Raw genomic sequence first — 27,974 nt, forward strand, 5'->3', positions numbered from 1 at the left:
CTACGATGACCCAACAGGTCTATGCAGATGAAGGGCCCTTGTGTTTTTCTAAGAACCAAGGTCACTGCTCTTTCTCCAGAATAATCTGGTCTCCAAGGGTATGCACTGTTGCAGAAACTGTCCCTCAGAGGGATTTAGCATAATAACCCTTTAACATACCCCAGACGAGGAATTTTGGAAAGGAAAAGACTTTCAACTACAGGTTAACCAGTCTGAGATTCTGTGTATAAACTACGGTTTTGCTAATGCTTATGTTCTTAAAAAAAGAAAACTGTGATACATAAGCCATATATAATGTTATAATTACATTGCTTGCAGCTAGGAGTTACTTTGCTATTAATTGTGAATTCTTATAAATCTTAGAACAAGAGAGATTGTTCAAAAATGTGTCACATATTTGTTTCTGTTGTTCCAACTTGGGAATTACTTTTGCATAAATCAAGCAACTGGGAATAAAATTTTAGCAGGATAACATGAGGCAGCACAATACCCATTAAAGTTAATTGAGTTAGACTTTTAAATCTCCATGCACAGCATGGAAAATTTACCCTTTAGGGGTGAATTATCTTCTTGATTCACATGGATGATGACTCTGTGAACACTAGTGAGTCTCCCTTAAGTATATGTGCTCATAGTGATTGGCCAATCAAAGTTATGTAAGAGCTAGATGCAGATTCCTGTGCAGTTATTTCAGGTTAGCATTGATATAACAGTGATCGTAGCACCTGAAACAAAACAGTTAGACAAAAATATTTGTTTTGAAGGGGTGTATGGACCTTATTAGTTTTTTTATGGAGGATCATTTTATTTTTTATTTGTTTTTATTTTTATTTTTGTTTGTTTGTTTTATATATGAATACATGTATGCTTGCTTTAGAGCTATACTCAAGCTCTCTCATCTAGGAAGTAATTAATTAGTGAATGCCTTCTTCTTCCTTCAATTCCTTGATCTCTGTAATCATTTTAGATTATTACTGAACTCACTAGAATGATTGAGACCTATTCTTCGTGTACACTGGAATTTCATAAGAAGTCTAGTGGTAAAGCAATGGAACAAAGGGTATTTGACAGGGAATGATCTCCTTGTAGGTAGGTAAAAATGAAACTACAAAGACTAATACTCCTTCTTATCTTTGGAAAGAGCAGCCTTTCTAGGGAGAACATAAAGACACCACTAAGAAGTATTCTCCTGAAAATGTGGAGGTGGCCATTACTTTCAATAGGTTAGTACTGACAGTGAGCACACTAGAAGAAGACCATCATTTTTCTCCTCCAGAGGAGCTTGGTAAACAATATATCAACAATATATCTTGTTCTAAGATTTATAAGAATCTAAGAAATACAGAGTAAATTCAAAGTCTTGCAAATGCTTGAGCTCCAAGCTGGCACTTCAAAAGTGCTAGTTCTAACAACAGTTATTTTCTTCTAGTCCCTTCCAAATGGGAAGAAAGCATATCCCTGCCTTATATCCCATCCCTATGCTCAGGAGATTTCTCCAGATCACTTAAAGTCCAGACTCTGCTCCCATTGATACTGTCCATAAGATGTGAAGGACTATTGATCTTTCATAATTCTTTGAAGCAAAGTTTTAATTCTAGTGTAGGTTCTAGAGGACATTTGTTTGTTTGTTTGTTTGTTTGTTTTTTGTGTGTGATTCTTTATATCACTTTCTTACCTTTCTCATCTCCCATTATCCTTACTTATCTGCAAGTGGTAATGGCTGTTTTGAAAACTGTTGGCATTCATGCTCTTTTTTCAGCCCTTAGATTCCATACATTTTGCAGACTTTTAATAATCATTATTTGCCTGTTTCTTAACATTGGCATGTGTTCAGCTGCCACAGAACCCTTTTAGGAAGTCAAGACAAAGTAATATCCTAAGGATCATGTCCCTCTTGAAGGTCATTGGGAGGCTACTACATTACTTAATTGTTCACACTCTGCATAGTGGGACATAGGAAAATTTATATGATAGTCTTTGTTGTGAAGACATAATTTCAGGCTTTTGCAGGACATGTCAATACACACTGGCAAGCCTACTTGGTTGTCACTGGTCTCTGTGAGTTCACTGGATGACGTTTACTCTGTATGTCCAATGACACTGCTCAGCTTTCACAGGTCAATGCATGCTAACTGCTTCACCTCAACAGCACTTGACCTGCTCATCTATTTCTGGCCTCTGTGTTTCTGTGTCTTCACATCAGTCTTCCATAGGACCACTTGCCTATTCACCACAGGTCACTGACTTGTGCAGGATTTTCCATTTTTGCTCACATATCATCAGCTGCCATTTCATGTTTATATCTTATACCTGTATCAATCCTGCCATTCCTCAGTATGACTACATATCTTTAATTGGTCTATATGAAGGCAATCCTTCATCCTTTCCTCCTGCTCCTCAGTTATGATCAGCCACAGGCCTATGTGAAGACCTAATGTCCAAAGCATCTGCTGATCCATGTACATGAGAACTTCGTATGTCATGACATCTTGCTTATCTCTGAAGACTTCTGTACAAAGTTTTGTGTACTCTCTTGTTTTTTGCTCTCTCTTGTTTTAAAATAATGTTGTCCTTAAGAAATGGAATGACAGGGACTCGAGAGTTATCTCCTGTATGTGAACCATTCCTGGAATTTCTGTCCTTTTTGTGCCCCAAAGTACTTGTTGTAGCAGTCATTTGTACCAAGTGAATGGTTTGTGGGGGCATGAAGACTGGCTGCTAGGCTGAAAAGCCAGCAGGATTCATACCTATGTCTTTTTTTTTTTCCCATGTCACAATCTAAAACTGCTGTCAAATATCAGGCTTTTAAAAGGAGTATAACTTAAAGTAAATATTACTCATATGTTGCTAATTACACTAGGATAGGAAAAGCAATTTAATATAACATAATAGATATTTTGGTTCTGAAGCTATTGGTGGGGACTGTCCTTGCCCTCCCAGGCAAATTGGACTCATCAAAGTTCTGGTTACCAGTTTCATTTCCTTGTGGTTGAAATGTGTTCTTCAAAAGGACAGAAAAGTAGAGGTGTAAGTAGAGGCCAGAGAATTAAGTGATGCTGACTCTTTTCACTGGCAAATGGATTTTCAAGTACATTAGTGCAATAATGCTAAGGGAAATGAGAATGCCAAACAGAAAGTCGTCTCTTAGCAGCATGCCTGTATTAATATTTATAGTTAATTCTCACAAGTGAAAGCTCTCTGTGCAGGTGTGCTTTTTACATCTTCTGTTTTTCATTATATTTTTCTTTTTCCTGCACACATCCTCTGCAATTCTTCAGCTTTTCTTCCTGCTCAACAAATTTCTGTTTTAATTCCTGCCTGCAACAACTCTCCTAGTTATAGACTGTTATTTATGAACGATATATCTCCAGTTATTAATCATAAATAAAATACAAAATATATAATACAAATATATAGTTATTAAATACTTCTTGCCAATCTGTTTTGTTCAGTTGATGGCAAAAGATGCACTACTGTAAACTTACTATTACTTTTTTTTGGAACAAGCTGAGTTTGAAAATTAGGTAAATGCATTGAGGTATGCCTGTTCACTACAGGCAGGCACAGTGTTCTAGAATGAGATTTAAATGGAAATTGTATTTATGTTCCATCAAAAGTATTTGGGAATTCATGCCAATTCAGTGATTAATTTGAAGAAGAAAAAAAAATGTTTTGGAAAAACAAACTGTTTGCTTTATCCTTTTTTATTATTATTATTATTATTATTATTATTATTATTATTATTATTATTATTATTATTATTATACTGCATTTCTGATTTGTTTCAAAATGCTGATTTAAGAGGAGATTTGCCTAAATGTTCTTCAAAAACAGATACTTAATTTAAAAGAGGAAATAATAATGATAATAAATAATAAATTGGACAGTGAATTTGAGTCAAACAAAAGCTGATCTTTTCAATTTTGCCAGCATCCTCATGGGACAGGTTGGGCTGGTCTGTTAGGGTTTATGTGAGTCTGTACTGTTCTTTTCTGCCTTGAGTAATGTGCCTTGCACATGCCTTACACATTCCTCTATCTTGCAGTGCTGCCAGGAGTTTCTCACTCACCGTGCTGAACCAACTGAAAATGTATCATTCTTTAAAACCAGGAGGATTTAGTTTTTTGGGAGCTTATTTGGCTATAGAAACTCACTACCCAGTTACACAAATGTGACTATGGGTGAGAAGGTTTGAATGCATAGGAACTCTCCCTATAAGGTCAGAGTTTGAGCAAGGGACTCAAATTTATGTTTATATATATACATGTGTATAGCAATGTGTGTATGCATAATATGCATGTGTGTATATATATATTAATGTGTGGAGTTAAGGTGAATTAAGGTACTTCTTAGTCTTTTAGTGTTACATAAACTATTGTAAGTATGTGTGTTTGTACTTTTGGTCAAAAGGAAACATTTCAATTACTTTTGTTTTGTTTTTCTGTAAACCATCTCTATAAATATTTGAAAACAGCTAACACATGTTGCAAATATTTATTTAACACTCTTTGTTGAAATGAAATTTAAGATAGTTCTAAAGTCGTAATATCTGATTAGGAGGTCATTTGTGTATGTGTGAATGTTCCAGTTAAAGCCTCTTCAGTCAAAACATCTGTTCAGTTATCTGTGATTAATGTGTGATTTTTTTGGCAAAAGCCCTGCTCAATATTTTTAATAGTCAATACCAAACTTAAAATTATATTTTTAATGTTGTAACATCACGTGCAAAAATTATGTAACCAGATCTGGGTCTGTGTGGTTATAGCTATTATACTACTGCTGCGGTGTACAGCAGATGAGAATACAGTGTTTTCTGAGTAAACACAGAACAAAAAGATGTATCCTCAAAAAGATTAGTAACGAAATAGAATAGAGTAGCCAAGATAAATTGCAGCGGGAGTACAAAGAAATGGTGCTATATGCTATATATACTCTCAAACTTGTGTAAATGAAATCTGAGTCTGACCAAAGAACACAGCTGAAGATATTATAACACATTTAAATTACCCTTGACCACAAATACAAAATTTGTGTAATGTAGTGCTAGTAAGGAGATGTAGTAATGGAATGCAAATTTGTATATTGTTTCTATAGTAAGTCAAAATATACAATTAATTTATTGACATATCTGGTCATTTCTTATTGCTTTCCAATTATAGCTCAGATTCTATTTATCTATTTATCTATTTATCTATTTATCTATTTATCTATTTATCTATTTATTTATTTATTTTAGAGTGGTGGGAGAGTGGGAGAGCAGTTTGTTTTTTTTTCTGCTCACAATTTTTCAGAATAACTCAGAGTCTCCGGTCTTGGAATATTCTCCCTACTGTATGCCAAGAACAAAAACCATCTTCTGATCCGTATTAAAAAAAATAGGTTTGTTGATGCCCCCCAACAAATAGACATCGGTTTTACTTGAGAAAGATGTGCTTACTGAAGACTGCCAAAAAGGATATATATATATATCCTTATATATATATATAATACTTATATATATATATATGTAAAAGTTAATTTTTTTTCTCCATACTGTTATATCTTTTCTGATAAACTTAGATTCAGTGACATCACTTGATGCAAGATCACCTCTAAACTGTTCTTGTATGTTAATATTTACCCAGGGATGCCAGATGTGAGGACACTGTAGCAAATTCTCTGTTATGAGATCATGTCCTGAGCATCTTTCTCAAGCTCACTGAAGGTTCTTAGCAGAACACCTTACTGAGAAAATTGAAATTTGATGTAACATTTTTTTTTTTTAATTAATTAATTTATTTATTTTTTGCTAGAGGAAGAAATTCCTGTATGTTCAGTTTGTGAATGCTCTTAAAGTACCCACTTAAAGTACCCTCTTAAGATGCAAACTTTAGTGTGTGAATCTATCAGGACTTTAAAAATGATGGTTAGATTATGTAGCCCCCAATAACACAGTATAAAGAGATAGTATAAAGAAATTTATTTATGTTTCATTGGTTTCAGAATGCTTAGCATTCATGAATAGCTATCCTGATGTATAGAAGCAAATATACATGTATGTAAGAGTAAATGCATCACAGGACACTTCTAAAGACTTCAGGACTTGACCTACAAGAAAGATTTGGCTTGAGCATCATTAACCTCTGAACAAGAGGCAGATGTTGCAGGACTCTCCTGCTAGTAGCTGGCTTTTATTATACAAAATTTGGACATTTTGTTGCTGAACATATCTTCCCATTATTAAGTCACAGATTAACATAGTGTACAAAACTTTGTTAATTAGGCTCCCTTTTCTGGATTTTTAACATTTATCATAAAATAATACTTGATAATACTATTCTGTGTGGCAGAAATATGAGAACAGTATCACATTTGCAGACAAGTTTATTTTCTGAGAATTATAATAGAAATCAATACTCAATTTCCATTTACAACTATTTGATGAGTTTTTTGTTGTGGTGGTGGTGGTGTTTTTGTTTGTTTGTCTGCTTGTTGGTTTGTTTTTTTTTATTTTTTTTTTTTTTTCTCTGTCTTCTCTCTCTCTTTTTTTTTTTTTTTTTTTTTTTTTCCCCCTTTACCAGTCAGATGATTGGTCAAATAAGCAAACTAGCTGATGGATAATCCTCCTTCAATTTTTGTAGTTAAAAATGAAAAAATTGGAACCTGTAAATCTTGACTGGCTGCCATTTTCCCTCCTCTCCCCTTTTCAAAACCGTTGATAATTCTACAGAGGTCACTGGAAAGTGCCATCTAATTAACATTTCTAGAAATCTAATATTGTCCATTTAGTGGTTGGTTTTAACAGTGATCATCATGCCCCTTGCGGGAAGATTTCATCTCCAGGTTAGGTATGATGTTAGCTGAGACAGCTGCTTAGAGTTCCAGAAATAGTACAATACTGCACTTTCCATCTATGAACAAGGTATTTCTTGGATGCCAATTTCCAGACTGTTTGCCAAGCTTCTTAAGTCAGGCTCAGCTGCAATGTTTCAAGCAATTATTTTTCTTTGCTTTATTATTTGCTCAGATTCTGCTGCTGCTGCCTTCTAATCATCTTCAGAACCTGGAAGTTTCCAGCAGATCTTATCAGCTTGGGTTCTACAATTCATCTGTAACATGACAGTGCCTCACTGCTTGGAAACTGCTTCCCTAGGAAGTCCTCAAATGCAAGGAACCAGTCCCTGAGGCAGTGTGGCTTTATTATACATGTACCTCTGCTGATGCTGAGCAGTTGGAAATGCAGTCTGGTCCCTTGCATTATGTGTGTTTAACTGAAGAAGAGATGTTTCTACCTGTGTTTAGATGTCTCACTGAAGGAGTGCAAGAAATGCCACTGTAATCTTTGCAATCTTTGTTCTGCCTCACACTTATGCATCTAGGCACCACTAACCACAGTCAAGTACTACAGCTGGCAGATGGGATGGACTCCCTAAAATATACGTGCTTTAAATAAATTTAAATTGTAACATTGTCATCATATAAAAGTTTTTTTATACATGTGTTGTGATTTTTGAGTGTGAAAACGTAGTAAAGAGAGATATAGTAACATTTTCCAGCACTCACTTTCCCCATTTAAAATTAATTTCCATGCTTTCTAATAAGCAATAACCCACAGTTCCTTGTGGCCTTCAAAACAATTCTCATGTCTTGATGTATCTTGAGTCATCAAATCTGAAATATCTTTGGAACCAGCTTGAGGTTTAAAAGACAAATAGCTTTCAGAAGCAGGTGTGGAGTATACTGTTCTCCAGACCTGCTCCTATTTACTCCTGCTGATAGCTACCAAGACCAGAACAATTTCCCTTGTGCTATGCAGAAAGAGAAGTGTTTTTTCTCAAGTAACCAGAGTATTTGGATGCATATCAAAACAGCGTCATCAGCTTTTCTTTGGTTGGTTGGTAAAGAGTAAAATATTTCTGGCCCTTAATTCTCAGTGATAAAATACATTAAAAACATTATCCTTGTGTTAAATTTAGTCTGGATTTGTTCTCCCTTCAGTCAGTGTTTGCAGATTCTGAATTAATTTGCATCTTTTTCCCTTGGTAGTAAACCTGAATAAGTCCATACTCGAGGGTGTTTGATTGTTAGGTCATAACCTTTGGTCATTCCCATCTAAATAGCCATTAACTGTGTGCCTGTACCAAATTACATCATCAGATAGCTTAGCCTGATAGTCTCATTAAAATATCAGAAGGAAGACAATTGAAAGTGTATCATAATCTGTATTATTTATTATAAACCAATCACCAGATTGTAGCGTAACCTGAAGATATAAGAACCATTTAGTGGAGAGATTGTGAGCTAACAACAGCTCTTGAATCTCCATTACTCTGTAGACTTAATGCATTGCAGGGTGTGCTGTGATAGAGAACCCAAATATGATGTGAATACCTACCAAGACACCTTCACCCATAAAGTTCCTCTCCACCACTAAACAGAGAGCTATTTACCACCCTGTTATTACCTGGCATTCAGGTGATCCCTGTGACTAAAGTGAGTTATAGTGGCCTCTACTCTGTCCAAGGGTGAAGCAGTCAGATTGCTTACTGTATTTGTTTTATCTATGCAGTTAATTGAAGAAGAGCTGATAGTAGGAAGTAGAAGATTGGGTACTAGGGAGAAAGAGAGGCCTAAAATCCTTCCTATTATCTGTGGTTTATTATAAAATTATTATAAAATAACCATATTTTTTGAGACTGAGTGCAGTACACTAACAGATGCAATATGAAAATGTTTAGAAAAGAATAGGAACAGGACAACTTCTTATGATATTTTACTCTATAATGTTCTCACGATTACAGATACTTTCACTTTGCGTAATTTTCCGCACTTGATGTACTTTGTTTATCTAGTAACCTTCAGTGGAACTCTCTTCCAATGTCTAGTCCAGTTTTTCCTTGGAAACTCATCCAGGTTTTACACCAACAGTCTTTTGTCAAGACTGTGGGTACTACCCACTGCATGAATGTCTATGTTCATTTGTTTATTTTGAATTTGGCCCCCACTAGTTTAGCCTGGTTTTGTCTGATGCCCTTCAGTTCTTGCCCAGAAAGAGGCAGTATGCAGTCCATTGCCCCCTCTCCTTACCACATGATTTTATAGACTTTTGTGATGCCTTCCTTAAGGTTCCTCTTTTCCAGAATGAAGGGTCACAGTCTACCAGTGATTCCTATTTAGTTGTCGTAGCAAGGTTTTTCTGGGGATTTTTGCTCTCTTTTGTAGTCTAATGTATCCCCTTGAAGATGAACAAACGAGCTCTGTGCTCAACATACTCATAGTCATGTCATTTTTGATGCTACTGTACAGTGCAAACTCTGAAAAACTTCAATGAATTTCCTCAGTGGTGAAGGAACTCTGGCTCCCCACTGCTTCCCGTTTAACCAATTATTCACCCATTCCAGGACCTGCTGCCTTGTACAGTCTCCACATTATGTTACTGTGCAGTGCTTCCTCCCCTTCTCTCCCAGTTTATACTGAAGTTGTCTAGGGAGGTTTTGAATTCCCTGACTGCATACAAGCCTACTTGACCACTTTGATTACTGTCATCTTAATCCCCTATCACTCAAGCCTCTGCAAATACAGCCAACATTCCTTTTACTGCTACTGATTATTGTTGAGAGATCGTCGTGGGTGATACTATCCTGGGAAGTCTTGTAGTGTATGACTAGAAGAACATAAGGCAACATAAGTAAGGTAAATACTTTGTACAAGCATTACTTTTAACACTTTTAAAGTAAAATAAACCCTCCCAAAATTTAGTCCAATGAATGAAATAAAGTCAACTAACTAACTAACTAAATAAATTAAATCCTCCCTTTCCTAGATTATTTGTTAATATCCCAGAAAAAATATTGAATGATGAAGCAATATTTAATGTGCCATTTCTCTAGTTTTCAGTTATCTGGAGTTATGCCTGTTATGTGGTCTAAAGATTGACTTCCATGCTCTTGCTGATTCATCTGGAAAATTGTTTAGGAGTATAAATCTCTGTGAAGATCAGTATGTCTTATTCTTTCAATGGGAATTACATTTTGCCCTCTTAATGTTAACTCTTTGGCCTCAGTAATTTTGTTGATTTTATTATTGATAATCTAGTTTGGTATGATGTATTTTACAGAATATTGGCTTATTTACTAGCTAATTTGGCACTAAATGTAGCCAGGCCAGCTGACTATGTGTTTTTCCATTGACACTGCCAAAATACAGGAGGTGGTAGAGTAGACACATTCCTCCCTTCCTCTGAGAAAGTCTGATTTGGGTGTTCTTATTTTTATTTTTATTTTTTTTTCACTTTTGCGTTTTATTATTATTTCTGGTATTCTTCAGTCTCAGAAGATGTATTTAATTTGTGATATGTTTTTGCAGCAAGAAATTTGATCCTATGACAGGGGGGAAATTTGCTAATAAAGTTATTCTGAATAAATATGGAAGATTTTGCTTCACTTGTTGAGTCACATTTTTCTTACTGTGGTAATTATTAGCCTTGGATAAATAGATGGAAAATAATGAGGAAAATGCATCAATTGTAAAATTCAAAATGTGCATTCAGCTCCTTTCAGAAAGAATTAAAAATGAACAACAACCCTGAGATATTTGTTACCTAATGCTAGGTAGGTTCTGCATTGAGTGCTGCAGTAATGTAGAGTCCTGTGCCTTTTTTTTTTTTTTTTTTTTCTATTTGTCAAAGTTAACAATCTATTCTACATTTGTGCTTGAATTTCTAGCAGCTCATTTTTGTTCTGTACTGTACCATTAAATATTTCCATCTTCTTCAGGGGAAGCATGCTTGTGTTTTTAGACTTCCTGTATCATCTTCCACTCAGAGACACTATCTGTCTGCAGATGAGTTGGAAAAATTTGGTTCAAAAAGTAGCAATGCCATGAAGAAACATTGCAAAGGAAATGCAAAGTCAAGTGTTTCATTCCATGGTTCTTTATCTAAGGAATTAATGTTATATAGTTTCATTTAAAGTCTTTGGCCAGAGCTTTCATTCCAAGGCGTTCTGTTCTTTGCTTATACATACTAGTGTGTTCTTTAACTGTTTATGTTCAGAGAGGGGAGTAAGAGAGTAAAATAAACAGGACATTAACACTGACATTGGTAGAAATGAAGAAGGAGAAAGGCTGACTGTCAAATGTTTAAATTATTGCAGATTTGCTTAAGTTGAAATTCGGATTTGAACAAGTCTGCTTAACATATTGTTGAACAGCTAAAAATAAACCAAACCATGTAAACTAAGTAGCATTTACCTTTGCCATTAGTGAACGAGACTGTGCTTTACACTTGTGTTGTGTGTAACTCGTGTGTCAAGAGTGAGACAACTTGTGTCACTCCTAATTATTTGTAATGTAGTTGCAGGAGAATTGGCAGTCATTACTGAGGGTTCCATCATTCTATGTGATATAAAGCAACACAGTAAGGTAGATCTATGCTACAGAGAAATTAAAATAGAAAAGGAGGAACTTGGCAAAAGGTAAAAGAACTACGCTTTTTGAGGGAAAATTATAAGATACATATACACTCTCATTTGATAACTGTATTATTTGAGCATCTCAAAACCTCTAACATATTTATCTTTACAAATTTCATTTGATATAGGGGAATTCCATTATCTTCATTTAGCCAGTGACAGAAAGAATGTAAATTATTTGCCTATAATCATATAGATAGCATGAGTAGGGAAGTGCTCCAGACTGACATCTTAATGTTATTATGTCAAGACATTCTAGGTCTTGACATCTCACACTGACACTACCTTTCCTTTTGATAATATAACCGACACACACTTTGATATTTATATTTTATATAAACTGTTTTTATATCTTGGATATAAAAGAGTAGCACCAGCAAAATGCCAATCCCTGTGCAGACAGAGATTCAATACACTTGGCATAAAACATAGATGTTTTCACAGTCACTGCATGAATCTGGCAATGCAGTGTCATTCTACCATGTGCTACCCATGCAGGGGATCAGCAGTTTAGTATTTGACTCAGATTTTTTAAAATGTATGTGATCTGTGATAGTGACACGAAACTGAGCTTTATTTGCATTGTTACACATCAGTGCTATATGCCTCAGTTTCCAGTGTTATCATGAGACTAGATACTGATTTTGAACAATTACATTTGCAGACATGACTGACCTAGGTGATGGAATAAATGGGAAGATGATTACTCTTACTGAGCTACTGGGACCCGAGTTTTTCCCCATCTATAAACTGTTTCACTGTTGCTTTTGTAGTGTGGCTGGTATTACCAATGTCAGCAAAATATGTCTGATTATATTAAATGAAGCCATTAGAAACTTGCTGTCTGTATGTATCTGGTATTTTTCTGTCTACTTAAGAATCACAGAAGGATAAAATGTTTAAGGCTCAGGTGGTTTGTCTTTTTAACAAGGAAGTTTACATTCTTCAGGTTTTATAATCTATACATTTTAACTTCATATATATATATATATTTAATCATAAGAAAGATTAGCAGTTCGCTTGGATTCCTTTAGATAGTAGTTTATCACTTCTGTTCAGCTTCTTTCTACCCACCAGTATTTCTCTTTTCTTCTTAATAAGATACACAACAGAAATCTATTTCTTTGGTCAAGTACTTTAAAATAACTTTTTTTCCTTTAATATGTTTGTTGTGTATAGCTATATTCCTTTAATATAGGATAAATGACGAGTGATTTCATGATGAGGAAATCATATGAAGCACTAAGTAAAATGTAGCATTCAACAATTAATTTTAATGTAAAAAAAGTTGCTACTAGCAATGTTAACATTGCAAAAAAGCCTGTAACTTTATGAGAGTGTACTTATTACTTTTGCACTTTTTGTTGTCTGAATTGTGGCTGACATACAATGCCTTTAGAGTACAGTGCTTTAGCTCATATTGGAAGTCTAAAAAAACTGTGGAGAATGCTTCACCCCCAGGTGATATGTCTGACACATGGCAAATGGATTTTCTGAATGAGGTGAGGTGGTAGTCAAAAGTAACCTGACAGAATAATGACACTATGAGAATTCTTTGAACTGGACACACAATACTCCATCTTTTACATACCATGCTTTTATAGAGCAACAGGACTTCTTCACAAATGTTAGTTTCTATAGAGCATACTTCATAGTTCATCTCCTCGATATATGGTCTGTTTGTCCCTGCAAGGTCTGGAATCGAGAAACTGTGATCTAGACAAATATTAATGAAAGTATGGTAATTGTATTATAGTGGTTCAAAAGTATTCAACATTATGTCTGGACAACTGTAACTGTCAAAATGGGTGCAGAATATGGATATGTCACTAATTTAAGAATGTCAAACTTTTTGCTTGATGTCTGACTTTGGTAGAAACCTAAGTTCAATTACAAATCTAAATTTTGGGACAGAGAGAGCTTTTTTACTTAGTCTAGCTTTTATGCTTCTCTAGCCAGACACTTCATAACATGTAGATTTTAATTAAACAGAATAATCATTTCTTCATTTTTCATGAGTCAAATTATGATTCTAATTGGTAAGAATACATCTGTCTGAGAGTTTTCATAGTTAAAATACATTTTTTCCAGCTATAGCCTTGGTGTAAGTTTGCAATAAATCTTAGACTTGTAGTTGATGCAGGTTCTGAGGTATTTTACTGTTACGGCATGAAAGATATAAAAAGCCTCCTTGGAGAAATTTGCATTTTATTTAGCCTATGCTTTTCCAGTATAGGATAGAAAAAAAAATGCAATACTGACTAGTGTTGAAGTTTTGCTTTTAATAGTTAGGAATAGATGATATACTGAAAGAAACACCTGACATATTTTTCTTTATGTACTGATTGAAAAACAAACCAGATCTTCCAGATTTTCAACCATTTGATCTTAATACTGAGTTTTCCTACTGAAATTGTAAAGTCCAATACAACTTTTCAAAATAGAAAAGAAGCCAACATATGTATATATCTTGAATAATTAAGAACAAACTTATTGAAAAATTTCCATTCTTGAAACTTAATTGAAGAGCTCTGTAATATGGTATATAGATTTGATGAAAAATGGAGAATGCAGGTCCCAGAATAAAGTCCCGTGGGACATCAGCTGTAAGTGAAAAAGGAAATGATTATGTAGCAAAAAAAAAAAAAAAAAAAAAAATCAGTCAAAAAATAACATTAGCTAACACAATATGTAGCTTTAGTGCTACATCTAGAGTACAATCAATAAGCAAAGCTGATTAGTTGTTTTCAGAATAGAAGAATGACTCAATTCCATTATAGCAAATAATGAATTGTATTCACAAACACATGTACCTTGATCCTCTCAGGTGATGTAACCAAATTACACTGTTTAGTGGATGTTTGCAGTAGACAGTTATAAATACACTTTGGCAATAAGAAAAACAGGTTGTAACTCTTGGTAAAGTTTGCAATAGAATAAGTCTTCTGGGAATAGTTAGTTAATAGATTGTCTCCAGTTGTCATAATGATATTGACAAAAAGAGCATGCAAAGAGAAAACTGGAACTACTTTGGGTGAAGGCTTGACAAGTAGGGAGAGGAGCCTAGAGGATTAGCTGATATTGTTCTTTGGTACTTTTATAGATAGATAGCTGGATGACTTATCTGATGAGATATACAACAAAGGATCAATGCTTTTAAATTCATGTTAAATTTCTTTGATAATTTTTAATGTTGGGAAAATACAGGAATGTGAGAGAAACATGGTTCTAGTAATCCCAAACTAAATATTGAGCATTCTATTTTCTGCACTTTTTGTTTACTATCCAACAGGAATCACACGGTCCTGTTTTCCCTAATTTATTGACTTTACATTAGTCTTTATTAAAAAGATCTTAGTGTCCTATTTTGGATGACGTTTAAGGCTTTTAAAAATTTTAAGTCTCTGATTCTTCAGCATCTGATACCACTTCATGAACAGCACAACTTTGAACATATTTTTGTTCAAACCTATAAAAGTCATATTCTTTATATAGTATTTACTCTCAATTTATCTGACTAATTTCTGTGCAATTTGTGTAGTCATATGAGAATGAGGTGGAAAGTACCAATTAGATCATACTGTTCCTCTTCTCACCAATATGGAATGTAGTCTCTCAGACAAAGGACATATGCTTGATTTCAGCCAAAAGCTGAGGAGAAGCCTCCTGATCTTCACCAACTGAAATTTAAACTCTCATCTGTTATTAATACATTTTCAATAAATGACTACGAGAACATCTGCTCATGCCTAGTAATTTTTTCATTCCTTCTCTTAAAGCTGATGTCCCCAGTGCATTGATGAGATATATGAGATAATATAATATAATATAATATAATATAATATAATATAATATAATATAATATAATATAAAGAATAGTAGGATTTCTAACTTTTTTTAAATCAGGAAACATCATGAAACGTTCAGCAAATGAATGGTGTATACGTTAGGTTCTCTATCAAGTGTATCAGTGGTGTATTGTTAGGTTCTCTATCAAGTTGTACATCCTTACTCATTTTTTTCTTGTCTCACTGCTAGATTTCAAGATACATGGGGGGAATGCAAATAGAGGTTCATGCTCCTCTGAAGGGAGGAGTCTGTCCTGATTCTTACCTACATACAGGTGGGAAAATGTGAAGTGGCAGTATGCCCAAGCACCAAATACAGTTTACGTGGCAGCGTTTTGGGGGGGACACATAGTGGTGGCTTCTGTGAGAAGAATCCAGAAACTACCCCATCTTAGATAAGGGCCCTGCTATTAACCAGAGCTGGTCCAATAAGTGATATTGTTTGCGCCTCTGTGAGAGCATATTTAAGACCACGGTGGAGCAGGTGGACCTGAGCATGGAGGCTGCAGCCTGTGGAGGACCCCCACAGATCAGATTCTGGGCTGGATCTGTAGCCTGTGGAGAGTAACTATGCAGGACCAGGTGACCTGTCAGGAGCTGCTGCCTGGCGGGGGGGGCATCCCAGGTTGGAGCAGTGTGCTCCTGATGGATGGCCCCTGTGGTATGGACCCATGTGGGAGCAGTTCTTGAAGAACTGCTGCCTGTGGGAAGCCAATGCAGGATCAGTTCAGGAAGGACGGCATCCTGTGGGAGAGACCCCACATGGAACAGGGGCAGAGACTGAGAAGAAGTGGCAGAGATGAAGCATCAGGGACTGGCTGCAGCCCCCATCCCCATGTTCCACTGTGCCGCTCAGGGGGAGGAGGTGGAAGAGGGTGGATGGAGGGAAGGTGTTTTTGGTTTCTTTCCTCTGATTGTCACTTCTCTAGATTGTTAGTAATAGGTAATAAACCTTACTATCTCCTTACTCAGAGTCTGTTTTGCCCGTCACGATAATTGTTGAGCTATCTCCCCATCTTATCTCAACCCTTGAGCCCTTTGTGTCATGTTTTCTCCCCTTTCCCCATTGAGGAGGGGGAATGAGAGTAGCTGTGGTGGAATTTGGCTGCCCACCTGAGTAAAGCCACCACATATGCACACAGCTACACAAAGACCGTTAATCTTAGCATTCCTTTCCTGGCTCTACATCACACCTTTCGAGTCTCCTCCTGTCCACTTCCATGTCATTCCTAAAATATATCCCTTTTATCCTCTTTCCCCCTGGAGAGAAAGACTTTGCTCAATCAGATAATGACAGGACAAGTAAGAATGGTTTTAAACTAAAAGAGGAGAGATTTATATTAAAGATTAGGAGGAAATTCTTCACTCAGTGGGTGGTGAGGGACTGGAACTGGTTGCCCAGAGAGGTTGTGGATACCCCTTCCTTGGAGGTGTTCAAGATCGTGTTAGATGAGGCCCTGAGCAACCTGATTTAATGGGTGGCATCCTTGCCTATGGCAGGGGGATGGAACTGGATGATCTTTAATGTCCCTTCCAACCCAAGCCATTCTATGATTCTATAATTATTTCAATAATGAGCATTCATCTGAATAATTTACTGATTAAAAAAAAAAAGAAAAAAAAAAAGAAAAAAGAAAACTTAGGTGCATTGAGAAGTCTGTATTAACATATCTATATTTCATTTTTATGGTTTTGCCAGGGGTGCTGTTTCTGATCTTAGAATCCCTTTGTTTAGCTCAGATGTGCTAGCAGCACAGCATTCTCTGGACAGCCTAGATCACAGCAAACTGGCTGAGCAAAGGTCATTTTATGTAGTCTTCTGCTTCTGCACAGCATAACCAGTTATGTACACATACCTTTGCTAGGCTCACCTCTCTATTTAGAAGATAAAATTCAATATTTATTTTTTTATGTATGCTACTCCAACTGTAGATATTTACGGTGGTAAATATGATCACCTTTAAGAAAATACTGATTTGATGAAGTGTCCAGGAAATAGTTGAACTAGAACAGTTTGCCTAAAGCATTGCCCAGAGCAGAGGAAATATTTTGTCTTTGCTGTTTCAGATGGGCACTAAAATGAAGTCAATAAACTTCCTAAATACTGAATGTGGAAGTTATATCTCAGGGTTTTCTGGTTTACATGACTGCAAAATATGGAACTGTAATCTTGCATCTTTATGGTAGACACACAGCTACAAAGCAGGCAGGCAGATTTATTACTTTTAGAGCATTAGAAGATTAAGCTTTTAAAGAAAAAGTCATTTTTAATCCCAGATGTAACTAAAGTTGGTTATGTGATTGCCTACTGCTATATGATTTAGTTGAACCTGACATTTTGAAACTTGATCACTGTATTCTGTTCAATAATATTGAAATACATAATTTTCACTACTTCATGTTTCAGAATAAGAGCCAAGGATTGAGCTTTGTCCGTATCCATGCACCTTGGCAAGTACTTAGCCGAGAAGCAGAGCTCCATAAAATAAAAATGCCTACTAAAAAGGTAAGTATATTCCATCTTCTATCAACTAGTTTTATGTCTATTCTTTTACCCTACTAATTATTTTAGATGATTTAGTATTCAGAGGTGGATTTAAGATGGGATTTTCAGAAGGGATCTCAAAGGCCCCAAAGGCAGCTAGCTGGAAGACTGTGTTCTATAGAGTGATGAGAGAGGTGAGTTTTAAGGAGGAGTTGTTTGAAGCTGAGAAGGCAGTAGCTATTTGGATTTTTGTCAAGGAACTTTCCTCAAAGGTGAGGTGCAGTATGGGAGATAATATGATAGCTGTTCATTGCCTTAAGATTTATCTGAAGTCTGGGGATGCTGAGAGACAGCCTGTTTTGGTGGTATCAGTGACTTACTGAATGAACATGCTCCATTGTTGTTACAATGTTGGTTTACTATTTTCTTTACAGTTGTAGTAGTTGAGAATTCATATAGCTTTCAAAAGAGTTGCTTGCAAACATTGTAAATCCTGTGGAGCATATCCCAAAATTTGTGATCCCACCATGATTTAATGTGTTGGCTAAAAATAACAAGTCAGTGGAACTGCGTTGGTCTCACAGTTAGTGATACTCATCAACTGCACTACTGAACACTTACTTCACTACATGTCATCAGAATTAATGACAGTTTTTTTGTTTGTTTGGTTGGTTGGTTTTCCTCCACAGTGGTTTGTATATACATATACATATACATATACATATACATATACATATACATATACATATACATATATTTAACCTAGAAGTTTTCACCCAGCAAAGGTTGTTCACATCTCATGGTGTTAGCATCTTTCACTGTCTGAGATTTGGCTAAGCCAGTCATATACTTTTACTGTATTGTATTCACCCCCTGACCCACTGAAAAATCTTTTTACTTGTAATCAGACTCTGAAAATGGGTGGGGTTTGGATGGCTACTGTACCTCTATTCTTTATGGCATAGTGATGGATGCATAGGGCCTTTCTAAAAATGCACATATATATTAGATTCCTGTCTTTGATCCCCTCCCAGCTTTTGTCCATTTGTGCATATCTAGAGCCTGCTCATTTCTCCTTTCTTCTCCTGTATTTGAACTTTCCTCTCCTAGTCTTTTGCAAATATTCTGGAGAGAACTAGTTCATTGAGGTATGCTGACATCATATTGTCCTAAGTTAAGATCTGTCCAAGGGTTAATAGTCTCCAATGTCCATTCTAGTCACAGACAAACAGCTCAACGTACTTTTCTCTTTTCTGAATGGGAGAAAAATACAGTAAATCATAGGGCCCTAAATACATAGAACCACCCTGGCGTAAATAGACAAAACAAGAATTGTCTCAAACAAAGGTCACAGAAAATAAATTAACTGCCTAAACTGTCATGTTATTTGTAGTGCCATAGAAAGTGCATGTTTCATCATAGAATGGTAAGTCGAAGGCTAGGAGGAGCTAAAACTGTTGGTATTTTGTTTGCTGGTACTCCATCATCTGTGGCAAGAGCACTGTAAACAAACACCACAAATGAAATTAAAAACAAGAAAACAAAACAGTAAGATGCTCACAAAATAAAGGGAAAAATAATGAACAGAACATCTGTACCATGTGTTGGAAAAGTAAGAATTAGGCAACAAATTCTTAAGCAGAGCCTGAAAATCCAGTAAGTTTGGGGTTCACAAATGTTCCAAATTGTAGCAAATCAAAGGGCTCTTTTGAGGAACTAACTGTTCTGCTGCATCTGTTTGTACACATACTCACACATTTTCTAATTCATATGGATCACTGTTATTCTACCCACATTATAGTCAAATCAGTTGTAATTTTCATGTCCTGTGTGTATTGAAATCTGCAGAATGTTCTGCTCTTTGATACATATTTTTAGTGGCTATACACATTCATAGCTTTCATTGGCATTAAAAAATCTGGGATAGCAGACTGAATTTTGTTTATGCCATTTAATTATGTTTCTTTTTCCTTTTTTCCATGTCCCATTCCTTTATGGGGAAGGGACCAAAAGCAAGGTTGTATTGGAGACACACAAAGGGTCCCTAATATTGCTCTGAAGACAATGCTGGGTATGTCCCTGCTCACCTGTGGCGGCCATAAAGGCATAAAAGACACATTGATCTTCTTGAGAAAACATTCTTATTTAATGTTATTTTCCTTAGAATTTTCCCAAGAGTACATCTTTATTATCTTGCTGTTCTCTCAAATGGGATAAAAAGAACAGACTCACTATGATTTTCAATATTTTATTTGCACATAGTATGTAATTGCATGTTGTTTAAAGTGGATCTCCTTGTGTTGAAAAAGCAGTGGAAATAGGCTGAATTGTAGATGTCTCTTATTCATTTATGGCTGGAGGTAGTGTGTTATTCCTATAGATATAAAATTATTTAACATTTAAAAATTGACATATTCGTTTTTTTTTTTTTTTTTTTTTTTTTTTTAACCTGTATATTTCATACCTTTTAAATTGCATCATTTTCTTTAAAGCTACACATTTCAAGTGATGAGTAGAACAAATATTCAAAGGGCAAATGGACATGCAGTCATAAATCAGGCAGTTAGTTATGAAAACACTATTCAGGTTTGTACCTGTAACTTATTATTGGTGTATAGATAAAGATGAAATGAAGTATGCTGACCAACAAGGAAGCCAAATCTCAAATTACCTGAAAATTCATCCTAGGATAATAAATTATCTCCTAAAACTTAAAGATGATGAATAAATTATAGATGATAAATAAATTATCTCCTAAAACTTAAAGATGATCTTCTCTTTAAGGAGAAGACAGCTGGCAGTTCTTGTTGACTATATAGTATTTCTATAAACTCAACTGCAGAAATGGAATACTACCAGTTAAATACAGAAAGCATGACATGAAAATTATGTTCTTGTCTTGATATTTTTGCAATCAAAGACAGTTGGGAGAAGAATGTCCTGTAGGGGAAAAAATCCACTTCAAACAAATGAAACATTATATTTTGGAAATCTGGAAATAAAAATGGAAAAATTCAGCCAGCAACCACCAGAAAGAAAATCCTATTTTTACTAAAAAGCAAAAGCACTATTGGTATTTTCTGTGATGTTATTTTTATTTGTTCAAATATCCAATGAAACTATAAACAAAGTATTTTCAGTGGAAAGTATCCATCTCTAAATGTAATGAATTGATTGCAGTAAAGTCTTTTCTAATGTTCATTTTTTAAAACATGTTTCATGACAAAATGCAGTCTGAGAAAAGGTGCTTTTTGAGCAAATTTAACTATATGCATACTTCAGAATAAGAAAAAATAGTTAATTTTGATGAATCAAAATGTTCCATGCTCATATATACTAGATACGTTCCTTGTAACACCTTCAAATATGAAAATAAATCCCATATCATACCATTGGGTTTAAGAGTGTCCAGGCTTCCAAAGAGCATGACTGTAATCCTTGGAAAAAGATCAGAATGTGTTGAAAATATCCAATGATCCTGATTTTTAAATTATGAAGTTTTAAGGAACTTCATTTCAATTATTTGAAATAATAATAAAAATATTTTGGCACAGACTCCTTCAAGTGTTACATAAAGTTCATTTAGTGCATTTTATTAATTAGATTGCAAATAAATACAGGTTTGGTAAAGTTGTCTGTATTTAATTAAAAAAATACCTACATATCTCTGGGAAGCTTCTTTGTACAACACATCAATCTGAACAAACAAAACCTATATTCTTGCACTTGAAAGTACCACAGAGCCACAAGCCTGGTATCCTCACTTTTAATGGCAAGTGTATGTGTGTTCTGTCAGACCAAGCTATCTATTATTAACCAGAAAAAAAAAGTTCTCTGAGCAGTATAGCAAGTAAAGTCCCTTCCTGCTCTGTCTGTTCCCTGTATTTCCAGTTACAGTTACAAAGTCAAAATAATTACTCTGCTTTTCTGTAATTTCCTTGCAGCTCCTAGCTGAAATGAGTTAATAAGTCCTTTTCTTGTACTAAAAATTCTACACTGAGATGGCTTTTATTATTATTATTTTTTTATTTTTCCTGGAAATATCTTGACTCTTTGGAACCAAAACCCTCATCAAATTCATGTGCTTGCTATTATATGGGAATATATGTTGAGAGAAGGTGCTTATTCTAATTATTTATTTAAACGTGTATACCAAGATGTATCTTTTTTTTTTTTTTCAGTTTAATGTATTATTGCAAGTCACATTAATGTACAACGTTTTATTTACTCAGATGTATGAAATCAAAGAAGAAGGAGGAATTCTCAAAAAGTTAAATAAAATATGGTGCAAATTGACTGAACCTCTGCAGCCCCAGGTGCCACAAGAAAATACCAAGATGAAAAGCCTGTCGTACCCATTTTCCAGAGAGAAAATATATTTGTGAGTACTTCAAATTGTGAAGGGCAATGAAGAAAGCTGTAACTCATCATTTTACTGTTGTCATTTTTCTACTTTTTTTTTTTTTTTTTTTTTTTTTTTTTATTACAATTCAGAAATTCATTGAGGTTGCAGCACTTCTGGGAATTGTGAAGAAATTTCCAAGTTGTTAGATTATTCCTGGATAATATTTCCAAGTGATAAAAGTATATGTCTGCATTAAACTAAATTTATTAAAGCCTGAGTAAATATATCTGAAATAAATAAACATGCTGACATGGAATTCAGTTTCAGAGGATTAACAGAAATCTAAGTTACTCAGAATTTTGTCAGTTTTACTTCCTTCTTCTAAGCAAGGCACTTGAAGTGGTGAAATAAAATATTTATGTTCTTAGCTTGAACTGTAAAAAATTTAGCAACAAATTCCTGATTAATTTGATAGTGATACTTGTTTTGTAAAAAGAAAGACCAAGTAGAAATTCAATAATACTTTTCCTCTTGACGCATTTATTACAGTCATTAAAACTTGGCTAGTAATATGCAGATAAGGAACTCTTGACTTTTGCCTTTTCACTTGGAGTAATACTTATGGGCCCAGTTTGGTATTAAACATTCATTTTTTCCTCATAGTGGCTCCTTGTATTTATGTCTGATAAATAAAATTCAGTAATAAATATAATGAACCACCGTAACATTTTTGTCCTCTCTGAAAATTTTAATTAATATAGTATAAAAGTAAATTTGATTGAGAGGATAAAATGAGAAGGCTAATTTCACATATGATGATTTTAAGGTTTGAGAGAATACATAATTGCAGTGGAATTTTTATTTTAAATCAAGCGAAATGTGGATGGGTTAGTCACATGGAAAAGAGTAATAGACATCTGCATTAGGCAATTTAAAACCTTGTAACATAACCACAAAATGTCATGAAGGGTATTTTTAAAAAAAAGATTAAAATGTCTGCCTTTGTAAACAATAGACAAATTGTCCTTACTAGAAAGGTAATTTTACAGTACAGTAGTTAATATTTCTTCAATGGTGCCAACCATCATTGCAATCCCAGTAGAATTCTGAATGAATGTCTTCAGGATATCGTTTAGATATTGAAAGGTACAGTATATCACGCTGTAATATTTCATTTACATTTTCTTTAAACATGTTTGTCTTCCTTACTGTGGTTTGTAAGTTAATGCTAAATCAAAATTGTGTATATTGTCTTACTCAATACTTCATCTTCTGAAAAAGTACCTGATCGTTTTGTCTCTCAACAATTTTAGGTATAACATTAGAGACAAAGACACGTTTTTTGACAATGCTACCCGCAGCCGAATAGTAAGTAAATGAAAGTAACATATTGAGTTCCCATAATGAATGAGGTTTACTTTAATAGTGAGTTTTGAAATTACTTTGCTAATTTCATCACTTTATTAATTTTGCTTTTCCCACAAAACAGTAAGCAGTCATAAGTATATAAGAAATATTCTACTGGAGCTGCCCAGAAATACATATAGCCCAGTGGGAGTATGAGATGGTATGACAGGAAATGCTACTGACTCCTCCTCATTGTTAAAAGTTACCATTAAAAGTTAAAAGTTACCATTGTTAAAAGTTACCTACATCCTTTCCTTTAAGCAGATTGTTCTTTTTTTGTTTGTTTTTTTTTTTTTTTTTTTTTTTTTTTTTTCCATGAAAGTGCCTCCTCAACAATCATATAGCAGTTTACTATCTCCAGCAATCTTTGATGTGAATTCTTTTGTCATGTTCATGGCATAATGCTAGGTCTCCAGTAGGTTAGTGAGGCAGGATTTCTCTTTATGGATGTTATGCTCTCCAGCATGCTGTATCCATACTCGGGTTTCATAGATACAGAATATATTCTGATTACTAGTATGGGCATCTTGCAGTTATACTTCCAAATGTTAAAGATAATTTTTTTGTTGTTTTGTTTTGTTTTTACAGAGTTGGATTCTCTTGTGGTTTTCTATGGTGTAAAATACTCATTCTACGTGAAGTCCTTACACTTCACTTAGTTTTATAAGGATGTGACGTAGCAGGACTTAACCTACACATTATTGACAGAAAACCAACTAGGATGAACTGCCATAAAATCATTAGGTTTTAACTAGTAATCTCTACAGAAGTCTGTAATTGCTAAGTTAAATTTCATTGCTAGTTCTACAAGGAAAAGAATATTAAAAGACAATTTGTGTGTTATATGACTGTTCTCCTTTTCCACAGGTACACGAAATTTTGAAGCGCACATCTACAAAGGCCAGAAACAGCATGGGTAAGGATGGAAGATAACTATATATATTGTTTTAAAAGGAATTGCTTAGGAATTGCATATTGAGTATTTGTTTATCTAGCAGAACACAAGAGTATGCTGGAACATTTCCACAAAAAAACAGACACTGAAGGAAATGTGTTTTATGATGAAATATGAAGGAAATGTGTTTTCTGAGGAATAGAATCAGACTTTCTGGTCCACAGCTTAGATGGGACATGCTAATGGGAGTTTACTTTTCATTTTTACAGATGCAGGGTCTGGCACATAACTTGCATTTCACAAGTTATTATAAAATGGGATATGATTATAGTATGATCTGCTTTTGAATATGCAGATGTCATTTCCAATATATTGCATTATTTCTTCCAGGAACAGATTTTTCTTGATATTTCAATAGTATAATACATCTTTCCACATTATTCTTGTCACTACTTCTTTAAAAACAATGCCAATGAACTGAATAGTGAAATAAGTGAATTAACTATGACTGTTTTTAAGATACTGGGTGACATTTTTTGGGTAGCCCTGAAATATTTGGTGTTTTTTTTTTTTTCTTTTCTTTTTTTCTCGAGGTTCAGAATATATACAGGTGTACTTACTCTCTTTTCATTACTCTTTCCTTTCTTCCATTGTGATATTGAAGCACGTATCTCCCTTGAGTTGAAGAGGTAACATTACTCTTCATCTGGCATGTTTTCTGAAAGTCCTTCTGTAAGCTTGACCACTTACGCAATGTCCTAGGATAATATACTTGCAAAGAATTAGCATCCAGTTTCCTGCAGAGTTTTGGTGTAGTTCACTGCAGTAAAGCTGCAGTAACAGATTTCATTGGTACAGCAGCTAGAGTGGAAAATAGATTAATGTAGGATTCCATGAAATAGATATATGTAGTTTTTAATCGTATGAAAGAAAAAACAAAGCTGCTCTCATATCAACTTAGTATCAGCTAAAACCACTTGGTTTTGCCCAGAACAAACATTTAAATTTGGAATTATTAGTGTTTCCTTAAAAAAAAAAAGTAAATAAAAAGGAAAAGATGGAAGATGGTAAGACAACATCAAGCATTCTTTTCCTCTCTTTTACGCTAAGGTGAAAAAGCAGTTTGATCCACTTCAAGCTCAGGTTAATTCAAGATTCGATTTGACATGAAGCAAATATTTTAATCCTTTAGTCTTCCCTGTCTTTCTGGTCAATAGCCTGAACATTAGTAAGCATTGTGTTTGACCAAATTCAGTAATTGTTTTGGTCCTCTGACATCGTCTCCCAAAAGTTCTATGCTTCTTATGTCTCTAAAGTTCTCCTTTTTCACTTGTCTTAAGAGCACTCATCATGACTAGTTTAAGAATCTCTTTAAGCATTTGTGTTTTATTCATTTTTTTCTAGGTTTTCATTATTTATTTTGCACAGGAAGTAGGACAGTGATGTTGGAACTATTTAAGCAGTCTTTAGTCTTCAGAAATCATAATACAATAGGAGGAAAGTAACAACACTTCAAAGACAATTGCTTATTGATTTTTACAGCTTTATTATTTATACAATTTTATTGTGTCTGATCCCACTTCTATAATGTTTTACAAAGAGGGTATATTTGTTTCTAGTATAACTCTGAATTTCTGAAAACTTTTAAAACCAGAATTCTTTTAGTAGAGGGCTTGACTTCGTGTTTGGATCAATGAACACAAAGATTTCCCAATTACATTAATGCATGTAGTGACAGGGTTATTTTTCCCTATACCAAGGGAGAAATTTATTGGAGATGCCTATCTAGCTTCTTCGCCAGAGATTTTTCCAAAAACATTTCAGAATAATAGTTGTATACTTTAACTGCGGATTTTTTTTTCCATGAGTACTTTTTACTGGACATTGAAAGCATGGAAGTCTGTAATAAACTGCTGATCTTAACTTTAACATTCATCTTAAGGAGGAATTGTAATCACGTGCAGGTACTGAAAACAGAATGTCTGTTAGTCATAAGGCTCAAGAGCATGTAGGTGCTGTAATCTTTAGCTGGGGATTCAGAGGTAGTATGGGTTCAGTGTGAAGTGCTGTGTCCCTATATGTTCCTGTATCCTTCACCAGACCTCATGTTTGTAGTCTTTAGGACTCACCACTTTTTCTCCTGGTGAAAGCATCTTTCCAACATAACTATGGATTTGTTGAGCACAAACTGAATAAAAAAAAAGGACAGGTTGTCATCTCAGAAAGATGGATGGACCTTGTGTATTTATATGAGGAAGGATAGAAAAAACAGTGCTTGATTCAGTGAAAACTAGACATGGTACAACGTTAATTGATGGAGAGTAGTAGGGGTTTCCTGCTCACAAAGTTATGTGAAAGTTTTTGTTTTTTTTTTTTTTTTTTTTTTTTTTTTTTTTTTTTTTTGTTTGTTTGTTTTAAATTATTTTATTGTTTGTGTGTGTCAGTGGGAATTCGTGGTTCTCATAGTTATCGAGCTTCAGGAAGGACTTCCCAGATATTTTCCTTTTTTGTCACATGCCTCCTTGCAATCAGGATTAGAAAGTAGTCAAAACTGTCTCTACCACACTAGTTCACTCAAGAAAAAGCACTATACTGAAATGAGCTTTTCTGTGATAAAATATTTTCCATAACCAAGTATTTCTGTGTTGGTAGATACTCATCTTGACATTATATTGAATGTCTTCAGCTCATTCACTTATGCAATGGCATCAAATTACATCTGTAATATCCTTTTTTTGCTTAACTGTGCCTAGCTGTTGATTTTTTTTTTTCTTTTTTAGGTATTAACACATTAATAGCAAACAATGTTTATGATGCAGCATACCCACTTCATGATGTATGTATATCCAATTAAAAATCTAGTTTTCTTACGGTATCACTCATGGTATCACACGGTATCACTATCAGTACATAAACCTTAAAGTTTATTGCCTATGACAATGAAAATGTATACTAACATTTTAAGTATGTAATTACAGCATCAAAACTTTTACACAAATACATTTCATGTTGTGACAAAAGTAAAATCAACTATGTAGGAACAGCTGAACAATCTATTATTCAATTTTATGTTTTTACATGTTATTGAATGATTTTCTTTTTCTAGGGTGAATATGAAGGCCAAAATGATGACATGAATGAAAGAAAGGTAAAGTACATTGCAAAATTAATTTCATATTAGATTTAATATGCTAAACGTGAATTAACGTCCTAAATGCTATTAAAAAAATAGCCAGCATTCGGTCAAATAAATGCTTTTACAAATGCATGTAATATATGTTATAATGCTTATTTTCTTCTGCACATTAAATTTGTTTGTATGACTTTTTGTGTAGTTTATTTTATGAAGTAGTTCAGTAAATTTAACTTTATATTTACATCTTGAAGTGCTTCAAGTTTTCCTACGCAGACACAGAGAAGATTTTTCAATCTGTGTGAAAAAGCAATAGTTGACAAATAACTTATATGATTATTTTGTTTATGTAACCAGACGATACTATAGATGGATAGTTACTAGACCAAACCAGAGCTGGTTCATTTGATT

The 27,974-nt window shown here is 34.4% G+C and overlaps 1 protein-coding gene across 4 annotated transcripts in view; it reads left to right on the forward strand.

Annotated features, from left to right (window-relative positions):
- ANO2 (anoctamin 2) overlaps positions 1–27,974 on the forward strand; it is a 190,394-nt gene that overhangs the window by 16,627 nt on the left and 145,793 nt on the right. For all 4 annotated transcript variants that reach the window (XM_032207994.1, XM_032207993.1, XM_032207995.1 and 1 more), the window contains exons 3-8: positions 17,706–17,804; positions 22,016–22,164; positions 23,442–23,496; positions 24,403–24,451; positions 27,211–27,266; positions 27,537–27,578. In XM_032207994.1, coding sequence (XP_032063885.1) covers positions 17,706–17,804; positions 22,016–22,164; positions 23,442–23,496; positions 24,403–24,451; positions 27,211–27,266; positions 27,537–27,578 — 450 coding nt within the window. The remainder of the gene's footprint in view (positions 1–17,705; positions 17,805–22,015; positions 22,165–23,441; positions 23,497–24,402; positions 24,452–27,210; positions 27,267–27,536; positions 27,579–27,974) is intronic.

The sequence above is a fragment of the Aythya fuligula genome, chromosome 1 (assembly GCF_009819795.1).
Source record: "Aythya fuligula isolate bAytFul2 chromosome 1, bAytFul2.pri, whole genome shotgun sequence".
In the NCBI taxonomy this organism is placed as follows: domain Eukaryota; kingdom Metazoa; phylum Chordata; class Aves; order Anseriformes; family Anatidae; genus Aythya; species Aythya fuligula.